This window comes from Pseudovirgaria hyperparasitica (genome assembly GCF_010093815.1).
Source record: "Pseudovirgaria hyperparasitica strain CBS 121739 unplaced genomic scaffold EJ05scaffold_1, whole genome shotgun sequence".
Classification (NCBI taxonomy): domain Eukaryota; kingdom Fungi; phylum Ascomycota; class Dothideomycetes; order Acrospermales; family Acrospermaceae; genus Pseudovirgaria; species Pseudovirgaria hyperparasitica.
In genome coordinates, this window is record NW_022985549.1 from 146383 (window position 1) to 170137 (window position 23755).

Consider the following 23755-nt stretch of genomic DNA (forward strand, 5'->3'; position numbering starts at 1 on the left):
AGGGGGTCTCCGGGCAACTTCCAACAAGTCTTGGTGGGTTGTGGGGTAAAATTTAAGGGCCAGTCTAGAGCTCGGGCCTCCGGGCCTTCTCTTCTGTACTGGTGTTATATGCAAGTCTAGCATGGACAGCCGAATTCTCTCGAAGACTACACTGCTTCTGTATGGAAAAAAGAGACATGTAATTGTGACCAAAAGTATCTATTCTAATTAGATCGAAAGAGCACGGGCGCGCTTAAGTGTGCTCGTTGGCGACTGGTCAATTCAAACCGGTCACTTTGAATAATTAAGAATACTTTCTGATGAATTGCGATCTTTGCCATGTCGTAGCACTAAGTAAGTTAATCCTAGCTTTTCCAACTGCCAAGCCTATGGTACCATTCAAACGCCGTGAAAGCATGCTACACGTTGAAATGCCGAGCGTTAAAACCAGAAGCCGTCTAGATAGTTCGTATATAATACATGCGCGCATATTCTCAACGGCGAGGGGCCGACTCCGCCGAGAAGAGCAATTTGAATCCATTTTTGAGTGCCCGCATGTCGGGGTATTGGACATGTTTGAGCTCAAATGCGTTAGGGATGACTTTGATAGGCCACGACCCCAGGTCTGCGTATTGGCCAGCTTTGAAGCATATCTGGAAGTAGCCCGGGAACTTAGGCATGATGCAGAAAGCATACATGGACCGCTTTGGATTCGCCTCAGTATAAGTCTTTAGCCATTGTTCTGTCAAGCAACGTCAGCACTTCTCGCGTTCTCCAGTCCCATACATCACACGTACCTGTCTGGGCTCGACTTCCTTTTTGGAAGCGCTCATCCTTGGTCATCTCCGTAACCTTTTTGGCCATCGATTCGACATGGTTGACGATGAGTTCGTCCAGATCAGAGTAAGTATATTTGCCACCAACCTTCAGCGTTCTTCCCAGGGAGAATTCATTCTCCTTGTCTAACTCGAGGACATCTATGTGCTGATAAACATTATCTGCCACTTTCCAAGTCACCGCCAAATGGTCAAGACCTTTTGACGATGGCCTTATGACCACTTCGCCTGCTTCCTTTGATCCAAGATACTCTTCAGCTTGAGCAGCATTATAGCTGAAGAAGAGAGGGTGGTTGACAACGCGCTGTGCTCGTCCAGAGACTTCTTCCTTAGCCTTTTGCGCGTTTTTCTTATCTTGAGCTTCCTGTGCCTCATCCCACTCTGATGGCGGACGTTCAAGATCTTTCTTGTATGGTCGACGTAAGGCCTCCTCTCGGAGGGATAACTGCACAGTAAATTGCTTCCGGTTGATGAACACGATCTTCGCTTGCACGGTCTGGTTGGTCTGGAAAACGGAGCGTACATCGGCGCCACCACGGTCAAGTCCTACCCCTTCAGGAAATTCACTCTCAGACACAGCCCCTTCAATGCCATTATCGAGCTTGACTTCAATGTGATCCGCAAAAGCTCTCCTAATCACCACAGGGACAACCATGCCTTCGGTAAGAGAGTCCTTGGTATCTCCTGTGAGCATAGTGAATATGTCATCGGAATTGAGGAGAGCGAAGTTGCGGCGTAGTTCTTCGTAAGGCGACTGTAATTCTGCCCGGATCGTTTCCAAGGTGGCTCGCTTTCGTTGATGGAACTTTGACTCGAGCTGCACAGCGTACTCCTCGAGGACAAGTTCATTGACCTTCTCCTCCTCCTTCTCACGGACCATGCGGCGTATAACTGCACTTGCACCTCCGTCATCGACCTCCTGCTTTATGTCCTCCTCGTCCAGCTCTAGTGCGTCAGCAGCCATTTTCCGTCCGATGTCGTAATCTTCGGGATGGACACGTGTGTTATCTAGATAGTCAGATTCTGCTTCTGTGGGGTCGTAGTCGAGGTATAGAAAGCTGGCGCAGTTGGCAAACACCTTAGCACCCACAGCCGGTAACAAACTCTTCTCGCTACTGTCATCAACTCCTAGCAATTCATATCTGGATATCACGACACCACCGTTGGCATTGATCGCTTTTGTGAGCTGTATAGTCTTACGTGGCCCGAGACCGCAGACGTACGGCAGCAGATTCGCTGTATACGGATCATTTATCGCTTCATCGATATTGACACCCACTAGATTAACAATATCAACCATAGCAGATTCCAAAATCTTCAGGAGTCGTTCCGGGGGAACCAGATCTTGATTAGGATCGAAAGGTATCGTAGTAATGTCTACACCAAGCGAAGCGTACTCTTTGACTGGACTCTGAAGATATTTCGCAATGGCAATACAGTACCTTGTCGTTGGCGGCAGACCTGGATATTCCAATTCCGATCGCTTGGAGTTATGATATAGCCGTGCAACCTCGTCGTTTACAATAATGACCTCAAGCTTGTCGGTCACGTCGTGCCCATCCTCATTCTCATACTCAGGACCTTGGATATCGAATTTGTCAATAATGTCCTGAAGCTCTTTGAAGAGTTTCTTCGTCTCGACTGAAAATCCGGACACGGCCAGGACATCGGGTTTGCGACGCTTCACGAGCTCTATCAAGTTCGCCACGTCTTTACCGTCAGGAATATACTTGTCCGGGTTGCCAAGTCTCAAGTCAACGAACTTGCCGTTTTCCTGAACACGTCCATTATCTTCAACCCATGCCCAACAGATAGCATCGCGCCCAGGAACACCCCTCCCGTTCGACAAGGCCAGTACACGTGGAGTGGTTCCGAGCATCATCCCCTTGGGTTTATACGGTGCCTGGTCGAGCTTCTCGCCGTATCGCTCACGACACGCTCTGGCAAGGTGGCTCTCACACTCGGCCTTGAGTGTCTCTTTAACACCTTTTGCAACAATTTTCTCCAATTTTGTTAGCGCCGTGCCGACCACCTCACGTCGTAGAGCATTCCATGCATCAGCAACCTCACTAACGTTGTCGGATTCAATATTTTGGTACATCCTCTCCTTCATGGACTTGGCATTGGCAAGGCGAAACTTGACTTCCACGTAACCCTCTCGTTCTGCCTTGAGCATACGCAAGTATAGTTCTGGGCTGCGAACCATGGCGGCGATATCTTGAGCTCGAAGATACTTGAATGCGTAGTACGGATGGTCTTCAGTGATGTGCCGCAGTCCTTTCTCCGTGCGGACACAGTCAATGAGACCCTGTTCGTAGAAATTAATTCGCACATATTTTCGAATTCTGGGGTTTAGTATGACTTCCTCAACGAACATGGCTTTCCCAGCTCGAAGGACTTGTTGGCCAGTGGAAAATTCTGGGAGTTCAAGTGAAGCATCGGCCAGGTCTTCGGGATGATCCGTGACATCTTCGGTATAAGAGTGAGGTTTCGCTGGAGACGACATATTGGTTGAGAAACCCTCTGACGTAATGCCGATTGCTCGAACAAAATTATATACGTTGCTAGAGCGTATCCTCTCAAACATGGACTTGGCTGACTGTGCGCGTTTTTGTGACCCATTAGTCTCGGATTGGATCAGGGATAGGTCTTTGGTGGCGCCAGCGTAGCGAAAGTGCAGATATTCTTGAATGTCCTGAATCTCTTCCATGGTGACTGCTTCAATTATCATGTCTTCGAAGACAACGTCGGTGCTTCCAGTGATGCTCTTCAACCCTTCATACGTTGCTTGCAATGCTTCGCGTTTTTCTACCAGACCTCTAAACTTCAGATCAAGTTCGAAAATTTCCCAAAGATCATCCTGGGATAGAAGTCGTTCAGGCCGATCATCCTCGCCATCTTCGGCGGCGGAATGGATAAGGAAGTCTTTGCGGTGCTGAAAGATGAACGGTACCTCGTAGTCTTCCACGACCATGAAGTCGAGGACCTTTCGTACCGACTGTTTGAACGGATCAACGTATCCACTTGCGAGACGTTTCTTGGGAAGTAGAAGATTGGAAATCCATTGAGCCTCCTCCTGTAGCAGCTGTAATCCCGCCTCATTGGTGTAGTCGCGCTCTTTGAAAGGCTTTCGAGCAACTTGGAATCGTTCTGGTACGTCTTTGCGCCTGATTTCATTGTCTTCGTCCGTAAGCATACGATCAATAAGCTCGGATGGTTCGAAGACATGTTTAAGCTCGAGCTGCTTTTCACCACCTTCCTCACGAAAGTCTTCCTCGTCTTGTATATCCAATGCCCAGTCGTACTCGTGTCCGGTCCCAAAGGCTGCACGCATATCTTCCAAAGAAGCTTCGTCGAGTCCGGACTCTTCGATACCAGCGAGACCAGAGTAGCCTTTGGTGCCAGGCCGAGCCACCTCACGTTCTTCTTCAAGGGCACGGGCGACATCATCCTCAAATTCGTCTTCTTCGATGAAATCTGCGAACTCATCTTGGATACCCCGACCATCATGCAATGGGCGACGATCGTCGTCTCCAGCTTCGTCGTCGTCATCAGAGAATATCTCGTCTACACCACGCGGACCGGCGGGGGCCTCTTCATCTCGGTGACCGCGCTTAAGTCGCTTGAATTTCGACTAGATAGGCTTGAGTTGCTGTAAGAAGTACATGAAAATATATACTCACCTTTGCTTGTTTTCTCTGTTCGAGTTCAGGATTTGCTTCACCGATGAGATCCAGGTCCTCTTCGTCGAGAGCAGCTTCTTCCTCTTCACGCTCAGCCCTTCTGCGCTTCCGTTTTTCACGTCGCCGCGCCGCCCTGTCATCATCATATTCGTCCTCATCGACAATGAAACCTTCGCGAATCTGAAGCACGTTAATATTGCTAGAGCTTCCAATTTGTAACCGTGCAGAGTGATCGTCCTACCTTCGCGGCCTCCTCTTCATCATCATCATCGTCCTCCTCTTCGCTAGAATCATCCATGCCACTGTTCATGCCATTCGTTTTCCTCCTTGGGCCCTCACCTTCATTTCCCTCCTCATCAAAGTCCTCATCCTCTTCCTCGCTACCAAGCTCGGCAGCTACATCAAGTAGGTTTCTGGACATTGCGCGAAGTGTTTATGATGTAATGTAGAGATGCCGTTGGGGGGTGCCCAAGCTGGGTCTTTAAGGGTCTATTCGAGGAGACTTGAGAAGAAAGACAAGGGCGAGCGCTTTCGAAGGCTTCCTATCAATTTGAATGAAAGATTAGCATACAATATGCTTAGTCTCGGCACTGAATTACGTCGAGATGCGCATATGGTCAGAGACAGGCTGTTGGGTAGAAAAAGATACGCGTCAACAGGATGCTTGGCCGCGGGTCGCGGCGATGGGTGGAATTTCACAGATTAGGTAATCATACGAATACGGCTCCAAGGTTCCATTTCCGCCTCGTGTTGACCATGCCATCTACATCCACGTAAAATGCGACAAACAGGGTACTGAAATAGGTGTAAAGTCAGTGCGGCTGCTTTGTTTACAAAGTTGAAGCAAAAGCTTGAATCATATTGTTCTTGACGTCCGCTCCGCGTGGAGAGAAGCTCTCAGTAACTCGAGGAGCCTGATGCTGCCGGCCGGTTAATAGTCCAAAACTTTGTAGGATGTTGATAATAGCAAAAACCCTCTCCACTGTGTATATGTCCCAAATTATTCACTCTTATGATTTATAGCGCCATGTGGTCAGCAGTCAATATAGTCTCTCCTCATGACTAGAAATTCCGCCGCCCATGCTTTCTGTCGGCAGCAACACAGCGCTAAGTAAGGGGCAGTGCTATAATTACCTACATCTATCCTCCACATGGATACATATCCCCACCCAGCTCTGAGCCCCGCTAGTTACTCATCTCCTCGATTCGAGATTTTGGCCCGTAGCACCACCATAGCTGCTAATTAAAGCTCACGATTGGGAAGGGCGATACGCGCCGTCTTGTTCTTCCACGCTGCTATTTGATCTATCGACCTCCTGGCGGTCTTCTGCACGGAAGCACCGTAGAGATCTTCCGCAAACCGCTACCGACCGACAAGGTTACTGATCGCAGCAAATCTATCTCGACCATTTTGCCCTACGGCTTCCTGCCTATAGACTTTCATACTCCTCTCGATACCTCGCCGATCCGAAGCTCCCCTCCCACTAGCATTTTGGGCATTCTTCATCATGGCCGACGCGTTCAAAACCCGGACAATGAAGCGGAAGAACGTCAAGGGCCTGGCCTTGAGCGCACCACAGCCAAAGGCGTTAGCCCCATCCGCCGGCGACGCTCAAATACCAGGTGCTATAGGCAATGATGAAGGGCGGACTGACACACTGGAGATTGGTGTCGAATTCAGATTGGACCTTAAAGCAGAGGATCTCCTTCCATTGAAAGAATTGGGTTCTGGAAATGGCGGAACAGTTAGCAAAGTCCAGCACGCTGCAACAAAAGTCGTAATGGCGCGGAAGGTCTGATATCCCCGCGAGCTATACTTTAATATCCTGATATCCCTACAGGTCATCCATGTCGAAGCCAAGAACGAGATCCGAAAGAGGATCGTGCGCGAGCTCCGAATTATGCATGATTGCAATTCCGAATATATTGTGGATTTCTATGGAGCCTTTCAAAATGAATCTGGAGATGTGGTGATGTGTATGGAATACATGAACACCGGGTAAGCATTGCTCGTGACTTAGAATCTACTTTAGGCTAACATGCACTCGACATTAGCTCTCTCGACTATATATCGAAGACATTTGGACCCGTCAGGGTCGACGTACTCGGAAAGATTGCGGAAGCTGTGTTAGGCGGTTTGACTTACCTGTGGACCGCTCACCGCATCATGCACCGCGACTTGAAACCTTCGAATATTCTCGTCAACTCAAGGGGTCATATCAAGCTTTGCGACTTTGGTGTCTCGAGCGAGTTGGAGGGCTCTATAGCAGAAACATTCGTAGGGACTGGTACCTACATGGCCCCAGAACGGATACAGGGATCACCGTACACAGTGAAGTCAGATGTTTGGAGTGTTGGATTATCGCTAATGGAACTGGCGATCGGCAAATTTCCATTCGGCAGCGACAACGATGGAGACGAGCCAGGAGGTCCCCAAGGTATCCTAGATCTATTACAGCAGATCGTTCTCGAACCCGCACCGAAGCTCCCGAAAAGTGATGCCTTCCCATCGATCTTAGAAGACATGATAGCGAAGTGTATGATGAAGGATCCTAACCAAAGGCCCTCGCCGCAAGAACTTTATGTGAGTTTCGTAGGAGCAGAAACTACCACAGCATTTACTAATCTTATGTATTAGGAGCACGATGCTTTCCTCCTAGCAGCAAAACGAACTCCTGTCGATCTCGAAGCTTGGGCGGTGAGCATGATGGAACGACAAAACCGGAGGTCCCATCTTGGCCCTATTCCTTCTCCTTCAACACGTGCACTTCTTCGCGAAGGTACCGCTTCCCCGTCAGCAACTCCGGCTCCAGAAAAGACACCTACAGCGGAGACGAACGGAAAAATTCCTGCGTCTATGAGACCAAGTCTGCCTCTTCGTACATCTAGCGCATCACAGGTCCCAAGGGAAACTTCCACTATGTCCCTACCCATACGACCTGCGCCTCCACCGGCTGGACCGCTCCCACAGGTTCCCAGGAAGCCGACATCTTAGATCGAGCGGAAGCCTTAAGATGAGAATCTATTTGCTGAGCATGTTGACAATGGTGCCTGATGTATAGGTTACATGCGTTACATCCCTTGAAGCCCTGCTTGTCTACTAGGGCAGCTGTGACCACGTAGAGTCACTCTTCGAACTTGAGAAGGCATAGACGTTACACTTCTTGCTTGGTCGAAATGACAAAAAGGCTCGCAACGAGGACTTGACCTGTCCTATTTTATTTTTGAGATCGCATGGCATTGACAGGCGTTCTTGGTTAGCATTGCGCCTCGAGCGGCGCATGGCAGGTCCGAACGATATGAAACCAATTCGTGATGCATGACATGAGCACGTAGCACGAATAGACAATCAACTACCAGCTCTGCACTTCATAATTTCTGTATGTATCTTTGCATAGAGGACTGTGGATGAGGCAATCCTGGCATATGAACCTGAAGACCAACATCAAACCTTACGTACCTCATAGACTAGCCATGTTTCATTCTATAGAGGTGTTTACACAGATCAAGGCGGCACATGCTATGATGGTTTCGCATTTGTTGCCTTCGATGATCCATGTCCAGGTTTGTTATTGGTTCGCGGTGGAGGGCCCAACGCCGAAACTACGAAAGAGTCTAAAAGAAGCCAGCTGATCGCGTGCACCTTATATACCCTGCCTGATACTCCGCATTGGCTTTCCTGCACTTACATTAGATTCGGATCGCAATGTCTCTACAACCTATCAAGGGCACATCTCTACATCACAAGATCGTGCGGCGTCAACCGCAACAGTGATGGCCCGCGATGACCGCCAGTGTGATGATGCGCTTACAGGTGGAACATTTGGGCATACTACACTAAGACTATTGAACTGCCAGCTCTAGGCACTCCTCCGGCAAGCTGTTGGGTTCAAGTTAGAACCCAACAAACTCACAAAGCGATACGTTTATTTTTATAAAGGATGAGGCCTGACTTAGCAGGGGCATTCAACAAAAGCTTTGCCTTATCCCTGTAGCCCCACACTACATTCGTCTGGAAAGCTGTGTTCGCTACACAAACTGACCAGGGTCTTTGCGACCCCTACTGCTTGTTCATCGCTATTCAAGGAAGAAGGGGACGAAAGGGGTTGAGATCCGTTCTAGTCCTACTATTATATATGAAGTGAAGAGAATCTTCTTTCTGTGTATTTCACTTGAATCGACATCTATCATTGAGGGGACGATGAAGCTGCCGTCTGTATTGTTGATTGGCATTTTTGCTGTTTTGGGAAGCACTGTCCATGCTGCCACACCCGATCAATGGCGCTCAAGATCGGTATATCAATTATTGACGGACAGGTAAGCATCCGATGGGGCTGATGCAGATCAAGCTGATAAAAATAGATTTGCTCGAACTGATACAAGCACCACATCACGATGCAACACCGAAGAAGGACTATATTGTGGCGGCACATGGCGAGGCGTGATTAATAAGTTAGACTATATTCAGAATATGGGATTCACTGCTGTCAGTAATGGTCTTGCATCATATTAGAGAAGAACGATACTGATGCTTGTAGATCTACATTTCCCCAATTACCTTTAATATCGAAGGCGACACTGGCTATGGCTATGGCTATCATGGTTTCTGGCAACAGAATATCTACGAACTCAACAGCAACTTCGGAAGTGCTCAAGACCTAAGAGATCTTGCACAAGCTTTACACGATCGGGGAATGGTGCGTTCTTGTTCCAGAAATCCGACCAGAACTAATGATGGCTACTAGTACCTAATGGTTGATATTGTCGTTAATCATTTCGCCTGGCCGGGTGCCTTCAATACCATCACCTACAGCAAATTCACTCCTTTCAATCAAGCATCCGACTATCACTCGTACTGCCTCATATCTGACTATGATAATCAAAGTCAAGTCGAGAACTGCTGGCTTGGTGACGATAAAGTATTGCTTCCTGATTTAAATACACAAGATCCAAGGATTGCCAGCACATTGAATGACTGGGTGCGTAGTATTGTGTCAAACTACTCTAGTAAGTTCGGAAACCTAGTAATAGAGTTGTAATCATGAGCTAAAACTGCCATAGTTGATGGTCTTCGCATAGATACTGTTAAGCACATCGATAAACTTTTTTTCCCTGACTTCGTCTCCTCATCGGGCGTCTTCGCTACCGGCGAGGTTCTCGACGGCGACCCTGGTTATCTCTGCGACTACCAGAACTACCTTCCCAGTGTCTTCAACTACCCTGCGTACGTCCTTATATACTTTACCCCTTTTCTTACTGATATATTCAAGCTACTATCAAGCCATCGCCGCCTTTACTAACTCGTCTGGCTCCATCGCTAACCTCGCAAACTCCATCGACGCCATCAAGAACACTTGCAAGGACACGACTCTGTTGGGATCGTTTACAGAAAATCACGACATGCCACGTTTCGCCAGTAAAACGCAGGATATCAGCCAAGCTAAGAGCATCATCGCATATACGATCCTGGCTGACGGCATCCCCTTTATATATGCTGGTCAAGAACAGCACTACGCTGGTGGAAAAGACCCGTATAATCGCGAGGCCACGTGGTTGAGCGGGTACAAGACCGATGGAGAGCTTTATAAGCTTGTTCAGGCTCTAAACCAGGTCCGCAATCGGGCTATCTATGTGGCGGATAGCTATTTGGCATATAAAAACTATCCGATATGGAATGATGCGAACACGATTGCGATGCGAAAAGGATTTGATGGAAATCAAATCGTGGCAGTGTTGAGTAATAGGGGCGCCGGCTCAGGGAGCGTGGGCATCAGTGTGCCAAATCATGGGTTTGCGGCCGGCACACAACTGTTGGATGTATTGGGATGTGCAATGGTCACAGTGGATGGGAACGGATATATCCAAACAACAATCGTAGATGGGGTCCCGAAGGTGTTTTATCCTCTCTTGCAAACAAAGGGGAGTGGAATCTGTGGAATGTGATCGAGGACGATAACAGGACCAATCCCTCAAGATACATGGCAATATATGTCTGATCAATGCGCACAGTATATATGTAGCCAACCCATGCTATAGCCTAGAGTTGCCATAGCACTTTTAAGGCCTCGTATGAGGTTGTATGGTACCTAACACCTCACCTCAACCACACTTTGTATCCGCGCACAAAAACAAAAGAAAAACAGTACGCATAATACGCGGCACTTATCCACCCTTCTCCATTTTCCTCATGTTACTTTTGAAATATCGCACACACATACACGACTTGACATAACCACGGTCGGCAAGCAATTTTATCTCTTTACCCCTTTTATTGAACCTATAACCACAATGGCCATACCAGCAGCACCACTGCCATGTATATCCTGCATCCATCCATGCCACTGTACCGACCCACCCTATCTCTCGCGCACTCCAAACTCCCCCCGATCCCTCAAGCCTCGCGACCCGCCGTTCATCGCAATTGGCGCCGGTGCAAGTAGCATCGTCTATGCCCGAAGAAATCGTCACAATCCGCACCTGTCATCGAGCAGTCCCGCCCGCTGCGTCCTCAAGCGCTCACTCAACACCCTCGAAAGTGACCTGGCTATCTGGAACGAATACGTCATGCACGCCCGCGTGCTACAGAGCTTAGCGGAGTGCAAGCCCACGCTCGCACCCACAATCTCGGTGCCTGCGTGCCACGACCTCGTGCTCGCAGGTCCACGCTTTGACAATTGGTGGGCAACGCGCGAAGCGCGCTTTCCGTCATCCGAGAAAGAGCGTGGGTGCATCGCCATATCAGAGCGTATCCGGGGCTTCGGCGGCAAGGAGATCGATGCTGTGGACGATAAGCTGTGGCTTGATGGGCTGTGTCGACAGGCGATCCAGGGAGAGGAGGAGGAGAGTGTGTTGCTCAGGGTGTATCTGGGACGCACTAAAAGACTGAGTGGGGGAACCAGCCCGGGCAAGTCTGAACTGGGCGATTATGCGCTGTGTGTGGATCAGATGGAGGCGTTGGAGTTGCCGATGGAAGAGTATGCGCGAAGTATGGCGGAGGTGTTGGCAATAATGTACTTTGATGTAGGCATGGATGCAGCAGGGATTGAGTTTGTGATTGCGCCGCCACGGGCGAAACCACGTGAACGAAACGTCGGTAAATTCCAGGAGATGGGCTTGGGTGGCCCGGATTCACCGTGGATTTCGGAGGCGTTGGGAACGCATACTTTGTGGTTATTGGACTTCGACGAGGTGAAGAACGTGGTATGGGGGCGGGAAGGACTGGAGAGGGCTGCGATAGCCTTCCTTGATAATAATCCTTACTTCCCGCGACCGGGCCAAAAGCACAAGAGTGATCGCATGTTGTGGAAGGTATTCAAGAGTAGATTCCTGGAGGCTAGTAAGATGATCATTGGGAGAAAATCGGTCGACGAGGCCGATAAATTGATGGACATGCCGGGGGCGTTCATGAATAAGCTCGAGCAAATCGTGGACGAGAAGAATCGAGCATCGATTAGGCTCGTATATTCGTTCGAGAATATCAAGGTTGGGGACAACCCTAAGTGTGCTATTCAAGATTTCGCTTTTGTCTTGTCAAGAACATGATATGCTTTGGCTAAACACATCAACTTGGCAGTATATATCTACATCTTGAATAGGGGAAGTGCGTACTGTATACAGAGTAGCTAAGCGAAAGATACAGCCATTTCACATTTTGCATCCTTAGACCAAATCTTGTCGATCTCCATGAAGAAACAGATTTAACGGTATTCGAATTCCAGTTCCAGAATCATTATGATCATCCTAAGTCGAAGGATCTCTAGCGTCACGTGCGTCGATCAGCGTTGAACGAGGCCTCATATGGGGGCCAAAATCTATAGCTTAAAATCAACTATAAGAACGATGAGGTGCCGTTTGATGTCACGGTCAACAGGTGACTATTGGCTTTTCCAAGTCCTGATTTGGCTCCTGGCTCTGTCAAGTTTACGACTAGCATAATTTGATTTTGTTTACACAACGTGCAACTAAAGTCAGGCTGTGTAACGTCGATGAAAACGCTCAAAACCGAACACAGTGTCAATATCATAAAGCTCTGCGAAACCTTCAGAATGTGGCCCTTCTGGAGTAAAAAACCCACAGCGCCAGCAACGGTCCCTACGGACAAAATTATACCTCTTCATAAGATGGATGATACTCCGATTTTCCGCTCAATGGCCTTCTACTCAACCATGCGTTTTGATGCTGTCCTTGACCCCGAGAAACTTCGAGGTGCTCTGGAGACATTGTTGGAGACGGGAGATTGGAGGAAACTTGGAGCACGTCTCCGCCTCAATGTCAGTTTGATCCCAAGTGTGAAGCCATAAGTTAATGCTGAGGTGAATTAAAGGATACCACTAAGAAGCTCGAATATCATATTCCTGCAAGTTTCAGTGCTGAAAGACCGGCATTCATTTACGTTCGTGAGCGGTTTGAATGCAGGATCGAAGAACATGCGTTGGCATCTCAGCTACCCAAGGCGTCGATACGGCCAACTGTAATGGCAGATACAGACAGTTTTGAACCTCTTGTTAGGCTGCGGAAAGACGCACCGACTAGGCTCGAGGATTGGCTGTATACTGACGAGCCCCAGCTTACGTTGGCTATCGTCTCATTCGAAGATGCGACACTTGTCACTGTCTCATGGCCTCATACCTTGATCGACGCGGCTGGTCTAGCGTATTTACTCAAAGCCTGGTCGGACATTCTGAGCGGTCATGTTGAGCGAGTACCAGCTATTGCAGGTTTTGACACGGATCCGCTTGAAACGCTTGGCTCGAAGCCAATAGAGGAACACGTAATGTCTAAATGGCGAGTGAAAGGTTTTCAAATCTTCTTGTTCATCATCAATTATATACTAGACATTATTTGGTACCCAAAAGAGTCTGGACGAGCCATCTGCATTCCTCCATCTGTATTCCAGCGGATCAAGGAGGAGTGCGCGACATATATTTCGGCGGCTCATTCTATGCACAACGTCAAACTGACTGACGGCGATGTGCTGTCAGCTCTGATAGCTCGCCTTATGTGCGTCAACCTGCCACATAACAATCGTACACTGTCCATCGTCAATGTGGTCGAGTTGCGTAGGCCTCTAGCCGAAGATTTATTGCTTCCTGGCAAGGCATATATCTCTAACGCTGTCATTGGGGCTGTTGCTTTGACAACGGTGAAGGATGTCTTTACTCAAGCGCTTGGTGCTACGGCGCTGAAAGTCCGAAATGCCATCAGAACACAACGCACACGCGCACAAGTCGAGACTTTTATGTTTTTCGTCCAAGAGGCTAAAGGTATGCCGGTCTTGTTCGGTGACGGAAACATGAAAATGGTCAATGTGACGAATTGGACAGGAGCTAAGTTCTATGAGACGGACTTTTCCGCTGCTATCGTGGGTAATAATGTAGGGCCCCGTAGTGGGGATACGGTCAGCGGCAAACCGAGTTATATTAATGTTTCTGGCATCTCGAACGATTTCAAGCGGAGAGGTTCGGCAGCGGTGGTGGGGCGAGACGTGCTGGGGAACTACTGGATTATTCCTTGGATTAAAAATAACGAGTGGAAGAAGGTAGAAGAGTATATCTCTAGCCTGGAATGAAAGTACAAATAGGAGAGAGATATGGTTGGAGGCGTTGTTGGAAAAAGACTGCTTCTGGCCCGTCGCCGGGATCCGGATAGGCTTAGCGTCGCCCCCTACCCGTTTCTTTAGATAGATTCATGAATCTAGTTTTCTCCTGAAAATCCGGTCTTATGCCCTCTGAAGCCTGCGATTTTATGTTACTTCGTTTACCAGATTTTACGCTGTACTTGCCGTGGAACAGCCCCCCTCACAGCAGAGTCCCAAGCCTGATACACCGTTTTGTTTATTCTCTATTATGCTAGCCGCATCCAGGCAAGTTCACTATGTTTAAAACCATCCGCAACATCTCTTGGAAAGGGTTCAAATATGTCTTCCTGCCGACCCTGCCTTTGACGTTCTTCCCTATAGTCATTGGCATCATTAATGGAGTCCATTTCGGTATCTATCATGACCGCATGATACGCGAAAATACGGATAAGTTTCTCTATTCTGTCAAATCGGTCGCAAACGATTGGGGCGTCCCGGGGTTCACCTTTCGCGACTTTCAAGATACAAAAAATGATTACCACATAATGCGTATCAACAGTAATGATTGGCTGAAGAAATTGAACCTCATATTGCCGACGGAATACACTGATTGGGACAATGTCGATGCACCCATAAATCAATACGCAGATCTTGAACAGCTTGTGGCTGATATGGTTTGTCCAAACGCACCACCAAAGGAGCAGTGGATCTATCTGGCCCGGTACAGAATCTTCGACAAATACACTGAGTGGGGCCAAGCGTTTGACAAGGCTCGGCAGCACGCCTACGCGCCTTCGAAACTAAACGAAAGCCATATCTTTCTTGCCGAATGCTCTGGCACTGCTGATTTTCTCTGTGGTGTATGGCAGATAAAAGCGCCTGCGCTCTTGCATTTTAAGGTTGAAGACGAAAAGATTGATCATGATGATATTCCAGCCGGGCTTAGCTACAGAGGGGATTATACACATCTACACCCAGTTACCGCTCGGGTGATCGAATTTCCGCTGGAAAACGCATATCTTGAATTGCCACCAAGCGTGTTCCCTGGCTACAACGAACAACTACTCTCAATCATGAAAAAGTCCGAACTTGTTGAGCAATTCGACGAACATAATTTATTCATGCAAGAAATGAAGCGACACCAAGAGGCTGTCAATGAACTGTATGATGCCAAGGGTACGTTCCTCTATTATATCAATGAGGCCGACAGCTGGATCGAGGATAATCTCGTGAAGCCTCTGTCACTCGGAGACTTCACAGCACTAGTCCACAGTGTCGTTTTCTTGCTGACCTTCGGAGCTTCGACTCTTGGTGTCTTTGTGCCATTAGAGAAAGCCACGGCGCTGTTCAGCGAATATACAGGTGCACCGAAAAGAGGCGATTACATATTGGCACAGGAAGACCCAAACGATCCTCTAGGTGGCTGGAACCCTATGTCTGCTCTATTTGGTGGAATGTCAATGGCATTCAAACAAGTAATGGAGATGGCTGCGAAGAACGCTAGCGAGCAAAAGGCAAGAGAGGCAGTGACACCATTCCCAACACCTCCATAGCCTCCTGCCTACAGACATCTGATCTCGTCGACCATTCTGTATTGTGACTTTAGAAGATTTCACGGCCGATCGAGGCCATAGTTCAGGCATGCCAGTTCAATGTATCGACAGCTCGAAGTAAAGTCTGGGAGGAAGTTTCGATCCCAGTTCCATCATCTTCCAGCCGGTAAAACAAGCTTTCTGTAATATGAAGTGAGCCAAATTTCGGTATCGCTACAAGGGCGTAAAGCCACTTCATCATCAAGCGACTGTTGCAAAAGGGTTCAGTGTTCACATTCGAAGTGCTTCAGCAGTGGCCAGTGACGATCTCAGCATCGGTATAAAATCCTGGCGGCGGCGCGCAACAACCACTGTAATGCCCAAATGTATTCAGCAAGACACTTACGGACGGCATTTCCGATGGCGACTTCCTCATCAGCACCTTCGCTTTAGACATCAATGTTTCCGATCGATCTGCCACGGCCTCAGGCTGAAGGTGTCGCGTTAGTGCAACTAGAGTATTTGGGTGAGCAAGGAGCGAAGTCAACAGAGGATGGGTAGCTGCTTTATCTGAACTCATATACGAAGATTGTGAGAAGAACCGTGGAAGTCCTGCCTCCCAATCTGGTGGGATTCGACGGTGCTAGACAACCACTAGATGTTATCTGCTTTTCTGCTTCGACGGGACTGTCCAGATATGCAGGCAAGGGGGAGTACGTACCAATGGTTTATCAATCACACAGAAAACCCAACATAACAAGCGTATTTGAAGATATGTGCCCATCACGCTTTCTCCTGTAAGCACCTCATTGCAGACCATTGCAGAATGTTTGCTTCTCTCTGCTTGATTCTAAAAAGGCAAGAGAGATTTTCCGAGGAAGGACGCCTACAGCTTAGAGCATCAATTTAATACAGGTATCTTGACTCGTTCAATACATTGTATAATGTGCATCCGCAGATCCACGAATATAGCGTTTCATTCTTGATAGTTCTCTTCATCCTGTAGATCAAATGTAAGGCCTAATGGTGTCTGTCTCATCTTTCGAGGCACACTTGAAAGATACGAGGATGAGCTTGGCCATATAAGTCAGAATTGAAAGCTGGACGTTTAGAATAATGTAGCTTACTTAGTACTAGCGCCGGTGCGGAGTTACTTCCGTGCGGCTGCAAGCATTTCCCCATCCATTCCGTTCCTGCCTCGGACATATGGATGGAGTGATCCGACGATGACGAATGACGACAATGACGATCGGGCAACCCTGTGCCAAAGGGCCAGATGGAACTAGAATCGCATTTAAATCCCAAACGCTATACGATTGGAGCTTGATTCGTGCAAGAATTTGAACCCTGTCCAGACTCCAACTCTCCACTTGAGCTTCACTCAAGTTCCAGACCCTCATCCAAAACATTGTGTCTTCTCATTTCCAGAACTTAAACCTCAGACTCTATCCAGACATCGACTGAAAGTGATAAGCTCCACAGCACTATCCTAACATGTCCGGCGTAACGCCCAATCTCGCAGCCGACACGCCTGAACGCGCGCGCCTCCGCAGCCACTTCCATAGCGATGATCGCACGAAAGACAGCAGCAAATGGGATGAATTGTACAAGGAAGGCTTCCTGCCATGGGACAAAGGCTTTCCCAGCCCTGCACTGGTCGATGCACTTGCGCAAAAGAAAGACATCCTCGGATCGCCAATCACAAGAGATGGGAAGCGGAAGACGGCATTAGTGCCGGGTTGCGGGAAAGGGTACGATGTTGCGCTTTTGGCAAGCTATGGCTATGACGCTTGGGGGCTAGAGGTCAGTCCGTTGGCCGTGAAGGCGTGCGCGGATTTTAAGCAAGGTATAGAGGAGAGCGGCGAATATAAGGCTGTAGACGGGGAAATTGGAAGAGGGAGTATACATTTCATGGAGGGAGACTTTTACAAGAGTGATTGGGTTGAGAAAATTGGAGGAACAGTCGACCTGATCTATGACTACACGGTGTGTATGGCATGCCGTAGAGTAGAAGCTGGTTCGCTAACACTGCTACCATAGTTTCTATGTGCCATGCATCCTGATCATCGGCCTGCCTGGTCATTCAGAATGTCTCAATTACTGTCACCGAAGGGCCACCTGTTATGTCTTGAGTTTCCTTCCTACAAAGAGCCTTCGACTGGAGGTCCACCATTCGCTGTCAGAGAAGAGGTATATATTGAGCACCTCAAACGCCCAGGAGTTAGGATTCCCTACAATGAGGACGGTTTTATCATCCAGGAACCGTCCGCGAAGCCAAATGAGCACGCGCTGAAGAAGTTGTTGCGCTGGAAGCCCGATAGAACGCATAAGATTGGTGAGGGGACAGATTGGATGTCGATCTGGAGTCATCATAGTTGACGAGCCCTCAATCATTTGATCAGATATTGTCCAAAGAGATCACAACATCAGTCAGAACCACCTGACTGTGTAGACTGAAAGTTCAAGGTGCTTTCCGGAGTGAGTTGTAATGCTCTCCCAACCCAAAACCGTGTCGGTAGTATCCGAGCCAGATCTCTTCCGGGTCTTTCACATTAATGTTTGGCTCAATCTCATCCACCCTACCATCACCGTGCAGAATCTTAATTTTCACACCGTAGCTTTTCGCTAAAGCCATGAGCTCCATATGACCACCCCATTCTCCAGTGTCACGGATCTTTTGGATATAGTCCGATAGGGGCTCCTCCAAAAATGGCTCAAAATCGTCCTTATTCCCCTCAATAAAGTCTGCTGCCACTTCCCTGACGATCTTGTACTCGGGTGTAGTGCCCTCGCTAGCATTTGTGTACAGCTTGGGTGTGATTCGTGGCTTCAGTCCAAGCCCGAGCTGCGTCATCTGATCTGCTACAGCAGAATATAAGCAGTGTCCATCGGCACGAATCTCCTTGACAGCTAGTCCATGTTCTGAGAAATGCTGAGCCATCTGGTTCTGTTCCTGCTCACGAAGATCCGGAAGAGATGCTGCTTCACTAGCTGCCTGCTCTGCTGCTGCTGCTTGTTCTGCTGCACGGCGGGCTAGTCGTGCCTTTTGACGGTTGGGCTTCTTATGTGGAGTCTCGTCCTGTTCTGCGGGCTGGCTTTCTGAAGACAATGCGACATTTTTCATGCTGGCTTCCAGCTGCCCCTCACGGGAGGATCCAGTTGGTTCAACGTCAGGGTCAGACTCGGTGGTAGCATCTTCACTTAGATGTTGTGTTTCACCAGAAAGAGCCAAGATTTGTTCTTGCTGACGTTCTTTCAGTTCTCGTTCCAGTACGTCGCATTCATCATTGACGCCTTTGCGGGTCTTTTTGGTCGCCGCTTTTTTCTTCTGTGTGATTTTACCTTGAAGATCTTTCTGCTCTTTGCGATGCCTAGCACGTAGTTCATCCATCGCAACCACCTGGAAGGGCAGAATGACAGTGCTTGGATATCACGGGATGTACTGTATTCAGTGTTTGCAGTAATTATCAAAATTTAGTACAAGCCATAAGCTAGTTGCGCCCACGCTAGTCCCAAACAGTGAAGGATCGCTCAGCCGAGGCAGCTCGGTATCGATAGACACATCTCTGGGGAAGCTCCCGCAATGAAGTCTGCGTCTGCAACATCTCACCCCTCTTCACCCTTTACATTCTGTACATGTTTTCGAATTCTTAGTGTATATATACCAATATGGATATCTCGACGCTCTTCAATGTCAAGGTGAATTGCCTCACCGAACTTCAAGACCGTAACTAACATCATACCAAGGACAAGGTTGTTCTAGTCACCGGCGGCGCGAAAGGTATTGGGCGCATGATCTCACAGGGATTTGTAGAGAATGGTGCTACAGTTTTTATCTCGTCGCGTGACGCAAAGGCATGCGAGCAGGCCACGAAAGAATTAAACGCTCTCGGCAAAGGCAAGGCGGACTGGATCGCTGCCGACTTCTATAAAGAGTCGGATTGCAAGAAGCTTGCAGAGGAACTTGCGAAGAGAACGAACAGTGAGTTCACTTCCATGCCTGCTGCAGAGTCGCGATGTGAAGACTGAAACACTTGCTTCCAGAACTCCACGTCCTCGTTAACAATTCTGGCTCGAACTGGGGAGAGCCATACGACACATATCCAGACAGCGCCTGGGTGCGCGTACTCACGCTTAACCTGCAACGTGTCTTTACAATCACTCAGCTCGTCACCCCTCTTCTTGAAGCCGCTGGCTCGTCCACCGACCCCTCGCGTATTATCAATATCGGTAGCGTTGATGGTCTCCGCGTGCCGTCCCTCGAGACATTTGCATATTCAGCCAGTAAGGCTGGTCTACACCATTTGAGCAGAGTACTAGCAAGCCATTTGGGTGCTAGGAACATCACAAGCAACACCATCGCCTGTGGGCCATTCCAGAGCAAGATGATGAAAGCTACTCTCGAGAAATTCCAGGACATGATTGAGTCCGGTATCCCCCTCGGACGGATTGGGACACCGGAAGATGTTTCGGGAACTTGCCTCTTTCTCAGCAGCCGAGCCGGTGCGTATGTTAACGGAGCGACGATTACTTTGGACGGCGGTTCGGTAATTAGTAGCTCGAAGCTATGAGTTCACAAATTCAACGATAGATTTGACTGGTTTGCATTTAAATTCTGGTGTCCGGACTAAGAAAGCCTTCATCGATTGAGACTACCATGATTCTGCCATAGCAGCTGCGATCGACTAGCAGAGTAAGAACAAGATGAGCAATTTACGTCGATAGCCACAGGTTCCACAAGGTAGCGGGTACAATATCAGTCCTCTGATGCGACCGGACAGCATGTAACATGATCTTCCACAATGCTCATTGTGTGTGATCTGACCCACGAGCCCGTGAAGCATATTAGAGGCTCCCCGATCAGACAATGTAGTACATTATTAGGCTCGAATATGGTTGGCCGCAATACCTATTGTGCAAGATACGTATGACCCAGGGTGAGCACACCTTCAAGAAGTGCCACACTAGTGTAACAGAGTGACAGATCGCTACGCATCTTGTCAAAGTAATAGCAAGCACCAGCCGAACGTTCGAATAGGACCCCTCTAAACAAACCAGGCAGATGCATAGAATCATCAACCTAGAAAACCTGCAGGCTTTGAGTCGCTTGTCATGTAGACATGCATATAACCGAGCCATCACATCCTGCCCGCATGCATCTCGCCGCCTGCGTGCTTACATCAAACCGTGAATTACTAGGGTCAAAACTCAAAGGGTTCCGTTCGCGACGTGATCGTTGATCTGCCTATCGTATCGGCGCCATATCCAATCTCATCGGTGTTCTTACCATGCTTGACTGGAGCTGGCCTATTTGTTCCAGGCCGCGTATGTTGTCGGTCTAGCTCAAGCAGCATGACGCATTGCCACCAGCATTGTTCGTGTGGACTCGTCAAATACGAACTCTTGAGCCAATCCGAGCGACCCGTAGAAGGTATTCATGGATGTCCAGGGTTAAAGGGCCTGTTGCCATTGGATCCCTCAAACCCTGGTTATGCTACAATACACGATACTCTTGTTCTCGCTGACACTTAGTCTTTAGTTCTGATTTCTCCTTGCAGCTTAATCTCGAAGTCACGATTCGTCCTGGCGCTTTGGCAAGTGTACTTTGTCCAACACTGGGTTGCTAGCCCTATGAATTAGAGCTCCCCTAGCAGACTTCTGGTGCTTTAGACTACCACCTTGGCTGTGATCTATCCCCATCTTCGCAAGTTCCAATGGCTACCTTCCCGTCACCCATGTCCTGTCAGAAGCTACCTTGACCGGCACGACTTCCAAATTGGGATCGTCTTTGGTCCTCCTTCGTGGCTTCCAGGATGTTAATGGATCGGTGAAGCAGCATATACATACCCGGATACGAACATGTCCATCTTTCTCCTACTCTCGCAAGTATACATATTATTTTTTTTGGTCGGCAATTGGATACTCTACCTCATAAGAGGCAAGGCGTCCCCTCGTTTGTGCTAGATATCCACGACATACCCGTAGTCCTTGCTATTCCATCTCGATAGCAATTGCTCCATTCATTTCCGACCCAACCAGTGTCTAGACTATATTCTGATATGGCTGCTGTCGACACCACACCAGCCCCCAGTCTTCCAGACTATGTCACCGACCCCAACGCCGTCCTCAAAGACGCAGACGCAAGATGGAGATATGGGAGAGCCCCCGACTACACGAAGACGCGAAAGGTCTTTACCGAAAGTGAGCCCACGACGGAGCAATACGTCCCCCGCGGTAGCTAACGTCCCCGTTACCCCCCAGCCAAGAAAATGAACCACACCGCCGGCAGCCTGCCCGCGCTCATCGAAGCCCTCGTCAAGAACTGGGAGATCGAAGCCTCGTTCAAGACCTCGCTCGCCGACTGGCGCACCATCGACCGGCCCAACTACAGCTTCGCCATCAACGGCGGCCCGCCGCAGAGCGGCGAGCACATGCTGGCCGTCGGCACGTACAACGCCATCATCGCGCCCAACGAGTTCTACTCGCCCGCGGCCTCGGACTTTGCGAGCAGCCACAAGACGTTCAAGCGCATGATGCCCACGTTTGCCTGGGAGGTCGTCGAGGTGTATGCCGGGCCGCCGCAGGTTGCGTTTCGCTGGCGGCACTGGGGCGTGATGAGGAATGACTATGTCGGGTTCAACGAGTACGTCCCTTCCCCCCTTGCCTTTCAACGCGGCGCACATATATAAATGTATATGGAAACAGTCACTGAGCATACACAGCAAAGGCCAAAAAGTCACAGCCAAAGCCCACGGCGGCACCATCGACATCGAAGGCGTCACCGTCGCCACCGTCGACGAACTGCTCCGTCTGCGCAAGGTCGAGACCTGGTTCGACCCGCTCGACATGTTCCGCCAGATTGCGCCCAAAGGGATCGTCAACAGGGAGGTCGTGCCGCTCCGAGCCGATGATGGCGCAGGCGCGTCAGCGGACACGGAGTCGCCGTCGCAGTCGCATGATGGTGCGGATATTGGCGCTGAGGGCGGCGTGCGTGTGTCGTCGTCGTCGTTGTCGGAGTCTTCTGTAGATGCACAGACACAAGAACAGGCAGAGGAACAAGCAGATGCACAAGAACAGGAACAGGAACACATCCATCCACACGAAATGGAAGACGCCGTCCAGCCCGTCGCCGGCGAGGCCGTTGCCGCACACCCCGCCAGCGCAGAGACGCAGCAGACGCACGAGGAGATGTCGCGCGTGACGCCTGCCGAGTGTCCGTTTTTGATGAACAGGGAGTGAAGTGGGCGAGTGGGTGTGGGTGAGTGGGTGAAGTTGGAGTGGAACACGAAGATGAAAAGAAGAAAAGGGAAGGAGAGGGAAGAAAAGGGAAGAAAAGGGAAGAAAAGGGAAGAATGAAAGCAAGAAAATTGTAGGATGGATAGCATGTATAGTCTTACTACGTTGGGGTCTTTCAGGGGAGTGGATTGGATATATATATATATGATTGATTGATCATATATGTTCTTATAATCAATCCTACATGTTGTTCTACTACTTGATCATGACCTCTCTCTCTCTATCAACCTACTAACTACCACCCACCTACATTACTTACATACATACACATGCAAAATACAAATACACGAACCCCTCTCCTACGATAGACAACGACCTAAAAAGACGCAAAAGAAAAGACAAAAGAAAAAAGAAGAATGGTCACTACGAGGGTCGAACTCGCGACCTTGGCGTTATTAGCACCACGCTCTAACCAACTGAGCTAAGCGACCGACTTGGACAGTGGTGGTCCAGAGTAGTATATATACCAGAGAAAGCTGGTATGAAGAGTAATTTATACACACACACATACATACATACATATACATACATATACATATTAACTCACCACCGACACGGAATAAGGAACAAGTCATTGCCAATGCACACACACGTGTGCACACACACACCACACACACACACTCTCTCTCCAAAGGTCTGGTTTATAAGAACGTAGTAGTCTTCTCTCTCTCTCTCTGTCTGGTCTGGTCTGGTCTGGTCGAGTCCTTATCCCGACGACCGCGCATGCGTCCTGCGTCCTCCATCGTCCTCCATCGACCGTCACGTGTCTACACGACAGACAGACATAGGCCGATCCCTCCCCACGGCACAAGCACCAAATAAGCAACCAAAAGCCTACATATCTCCAAGAAC

General features: G+C 49.0%; 11 protein-coding genes and 1 non-coding gene across 12 annotated transcripts; 8 read left to right on the top strand and 4 right to left on the bottom strand.

The window, feature by feature from the left end:
* Positions 1-180: 180 nt before the first annotated feature.
* On the bottom strand, positions 181-5143 carry EJ05DRAFT_471442 (transcription elongation factor-like protein spt6). The gene is made up of 4 exons (XM_033742966.1): positions 4740-5143; positions 4499-4678; positions 777-4449; positions 181-721 (listed from the first exon to the last, which is right to left on the bottom strand). Exons 1-4 carry the CDS (start codon positions 4917-4919, stop codon positions 474-476), a joined length of 4281 nt encoding a protein of 1426 aa, XP_033604858.1. The 5' UTR covers positions 4920-5143; the 3' UTR covers positions 181-473.
* Positions 5144-6006: 863 nt separating this feature from the next.
* On the top strand, positions 6007-7493 carry EJ05DRAFT_432781 (kinase-like protein; the record flags this gene model as incomplete). Its single annotated transcript, XM_033741574.1, has 4 exons — positions 6007-6291; positions 6340-6497; positions 6554-7082; positions 7137-7493. The coding sequence occupies 4 exons, from the start codon at positions 6007-6009 to the stop codon at positions 7491-7493; spliced, it is 1329 nt and encodes a 442-aa protein (XP_033604859.1).
* Positions 7494-8415: 922 nt separating this feature from the next.
* On the top strand, positions 8416-10644 carry EJ05DRAFT_641 (alpha-amylase). The gene is made up of 6 exons (XM_033749832.1): positions 8416-8815; positions 8861-8984; positions 9037-9195; positions 9244-9505; positions 9560-9722; positions 9769-10644. The coding sequence occupies exons 1-6, from the start codon at positions 8700-8702 to the stop codon at positions 10439-10441; spliced, it is 1497 nt and encodes a 498-aa protein (XP_033604860.1). The 5' UTR covers positions 8416-8699; the 3' UTR covers positions 10442-10644.
* A 1-nt stretch (position 10645) lies between these two features.
* EJ05DRAFT_642 (uncharacterized protein) lies at positions 10646-12050 on the top strand. Its single transcript, XM_033749834.1, has one exon. The coding sequence runs from the start codon at positions 10787-10789 to the stop codon at positions 12038-12040; it is 1254 nt and encodes a 417-aa protein (XP_033604861.1). The 5' UTR covers positions 10646-10786; the 3' UTR covers positions 12041-12050.
* A 297-nt stretch (positions 12051-12347) lies between these two features.
* Positions 12348-14159, top strand: EJ05DRAFT_506143 (uncharacterized protein). Its single transcript, XM_033747789.1, has 2 exons — positions 12348-12768; positions 12822-14159. Exons 1-2 carry the CDS (start codon positions 12484-12486, stop codon positions 14064-14066), a joined length of 1530 nt encoding a protein of 509 aa, XP_033604862.1. The 5' UTR covers positions 12348-12483; the 3' UTR covers positions 14067-14159.
* A 21-nt stretch (positions 14160-14180) lies between these two features.
* On the top strand, positions 14181-15771 carry EJ05DRAFT_690 (uncharacterized protein). Its single transcript, XM_033749885.1, has 2 exons — positions 14181-15251; positions 15375-15771. Exons 1-2 carry the CDS (start codon positions 14372-14374, stop codon positions 15626-15628), a joined length of 1134 nt encoding a protein of 377 aa, XP_033604863.1. The 5' UTR covers positions 14181-14371; the 3' UTR covers positions 15629-15771.
* A 1226-nt stretch (positions 15772-16997) lies between these two features.
* Positions 16998-18027, top strand: EJ05DRAFT_700 (thiol methyltransferase). The gene is made up of 2 exons (XM_033749900.1): positions 16998-17593; positions 17648-18027. Exons 1-2 carry the CDS (start codon positions 17102-17104, stop codon positions 17984-17986), a joined length of 831 nt encoding a protein of 276 aa, XP_033604864.1. The 5' UTR covers positions 16998-17101; the 3' UTR covers positions 17987-18027.
* EJ05DRAFT_708 (cysteine proteinase) lies at positions 17916-19060 on the bottom strand. Its single transcript, XM_033749910.1, has one exon. It carries the CDS (start codon positions 18996-18998, stop codon positions 18069-18071), a length of 930 nt encoding a protein of 309 aa, XP_033604865.1. The 5' UTR covers positions 18999-19060; the 3' UTR covers positions 17916-18068.
* Positions 19061-19276: 216 nt separating this feature from the next.
* On the top strand, positions 19277-20178 carry EJ05DRAFT_495298 (short chain dehydrogenase/reductase family; the record flags this gene model as incomplete). Its single annotated transcript, XM_033746243.1, has 3 exons — positions 19277-19306; positions 19355-19589; positions 19652-20178. 3 exons carry the CDS (start codon positions 19277-19279, stop codon positions 20176-20178), a joined length of 792 nt encoding a protein of 263 aa, XP_033604866.1.
* A 145-nt stretch (positions 20179-20323) lies between these two features.
* On the bottom strand, positions 20324-20853 carry EJ05DRAFT_747 (uncharacterized protein). The gene has a single exon (XM_033749949.1). The coding sequence runs from the start codon at positions 20744-20746 to the stop codon at positions 20468-20470; it is 279 nt and encodes a 92-aa protein (XP_033604867.1). The 5' UTR covers positions 20747-20853; the 3' UTR covers positions 20324-20467.
* A 550-nt stretch (positions 20854-21403) lies between these two features.
* On the top strand, positions 21404-22932 carry EJ05DRAFT_725 (uncharacterized protein). Its single transcript, XM_033749929.1, has 3 exons — positions 21404-21808; positions 21869-22250; positions 22330-22932. The coding sequence occupies exons 1-3, from the start codon at positions 21667-21669 to the stop codon at positions 22844-22846; spliced, it is 1041 nt and encodes a 346-aa protein (XP_033604868.1). The 5' UTR covers positions 21404-21666; the 3' UTR covers positions 22847-22932.
* A 328-nt stretch (positions 22933-23260) lies between these two features.
* Positions 23261-23334, bottom strand: EJ05DRAFT_t11. The gene has a single exon. It is a non-coding gene; the product is annotated as a tRNA-Ile (tRNA).
* Positions 23335-23755: the final 421 nt, after the last annotated feature.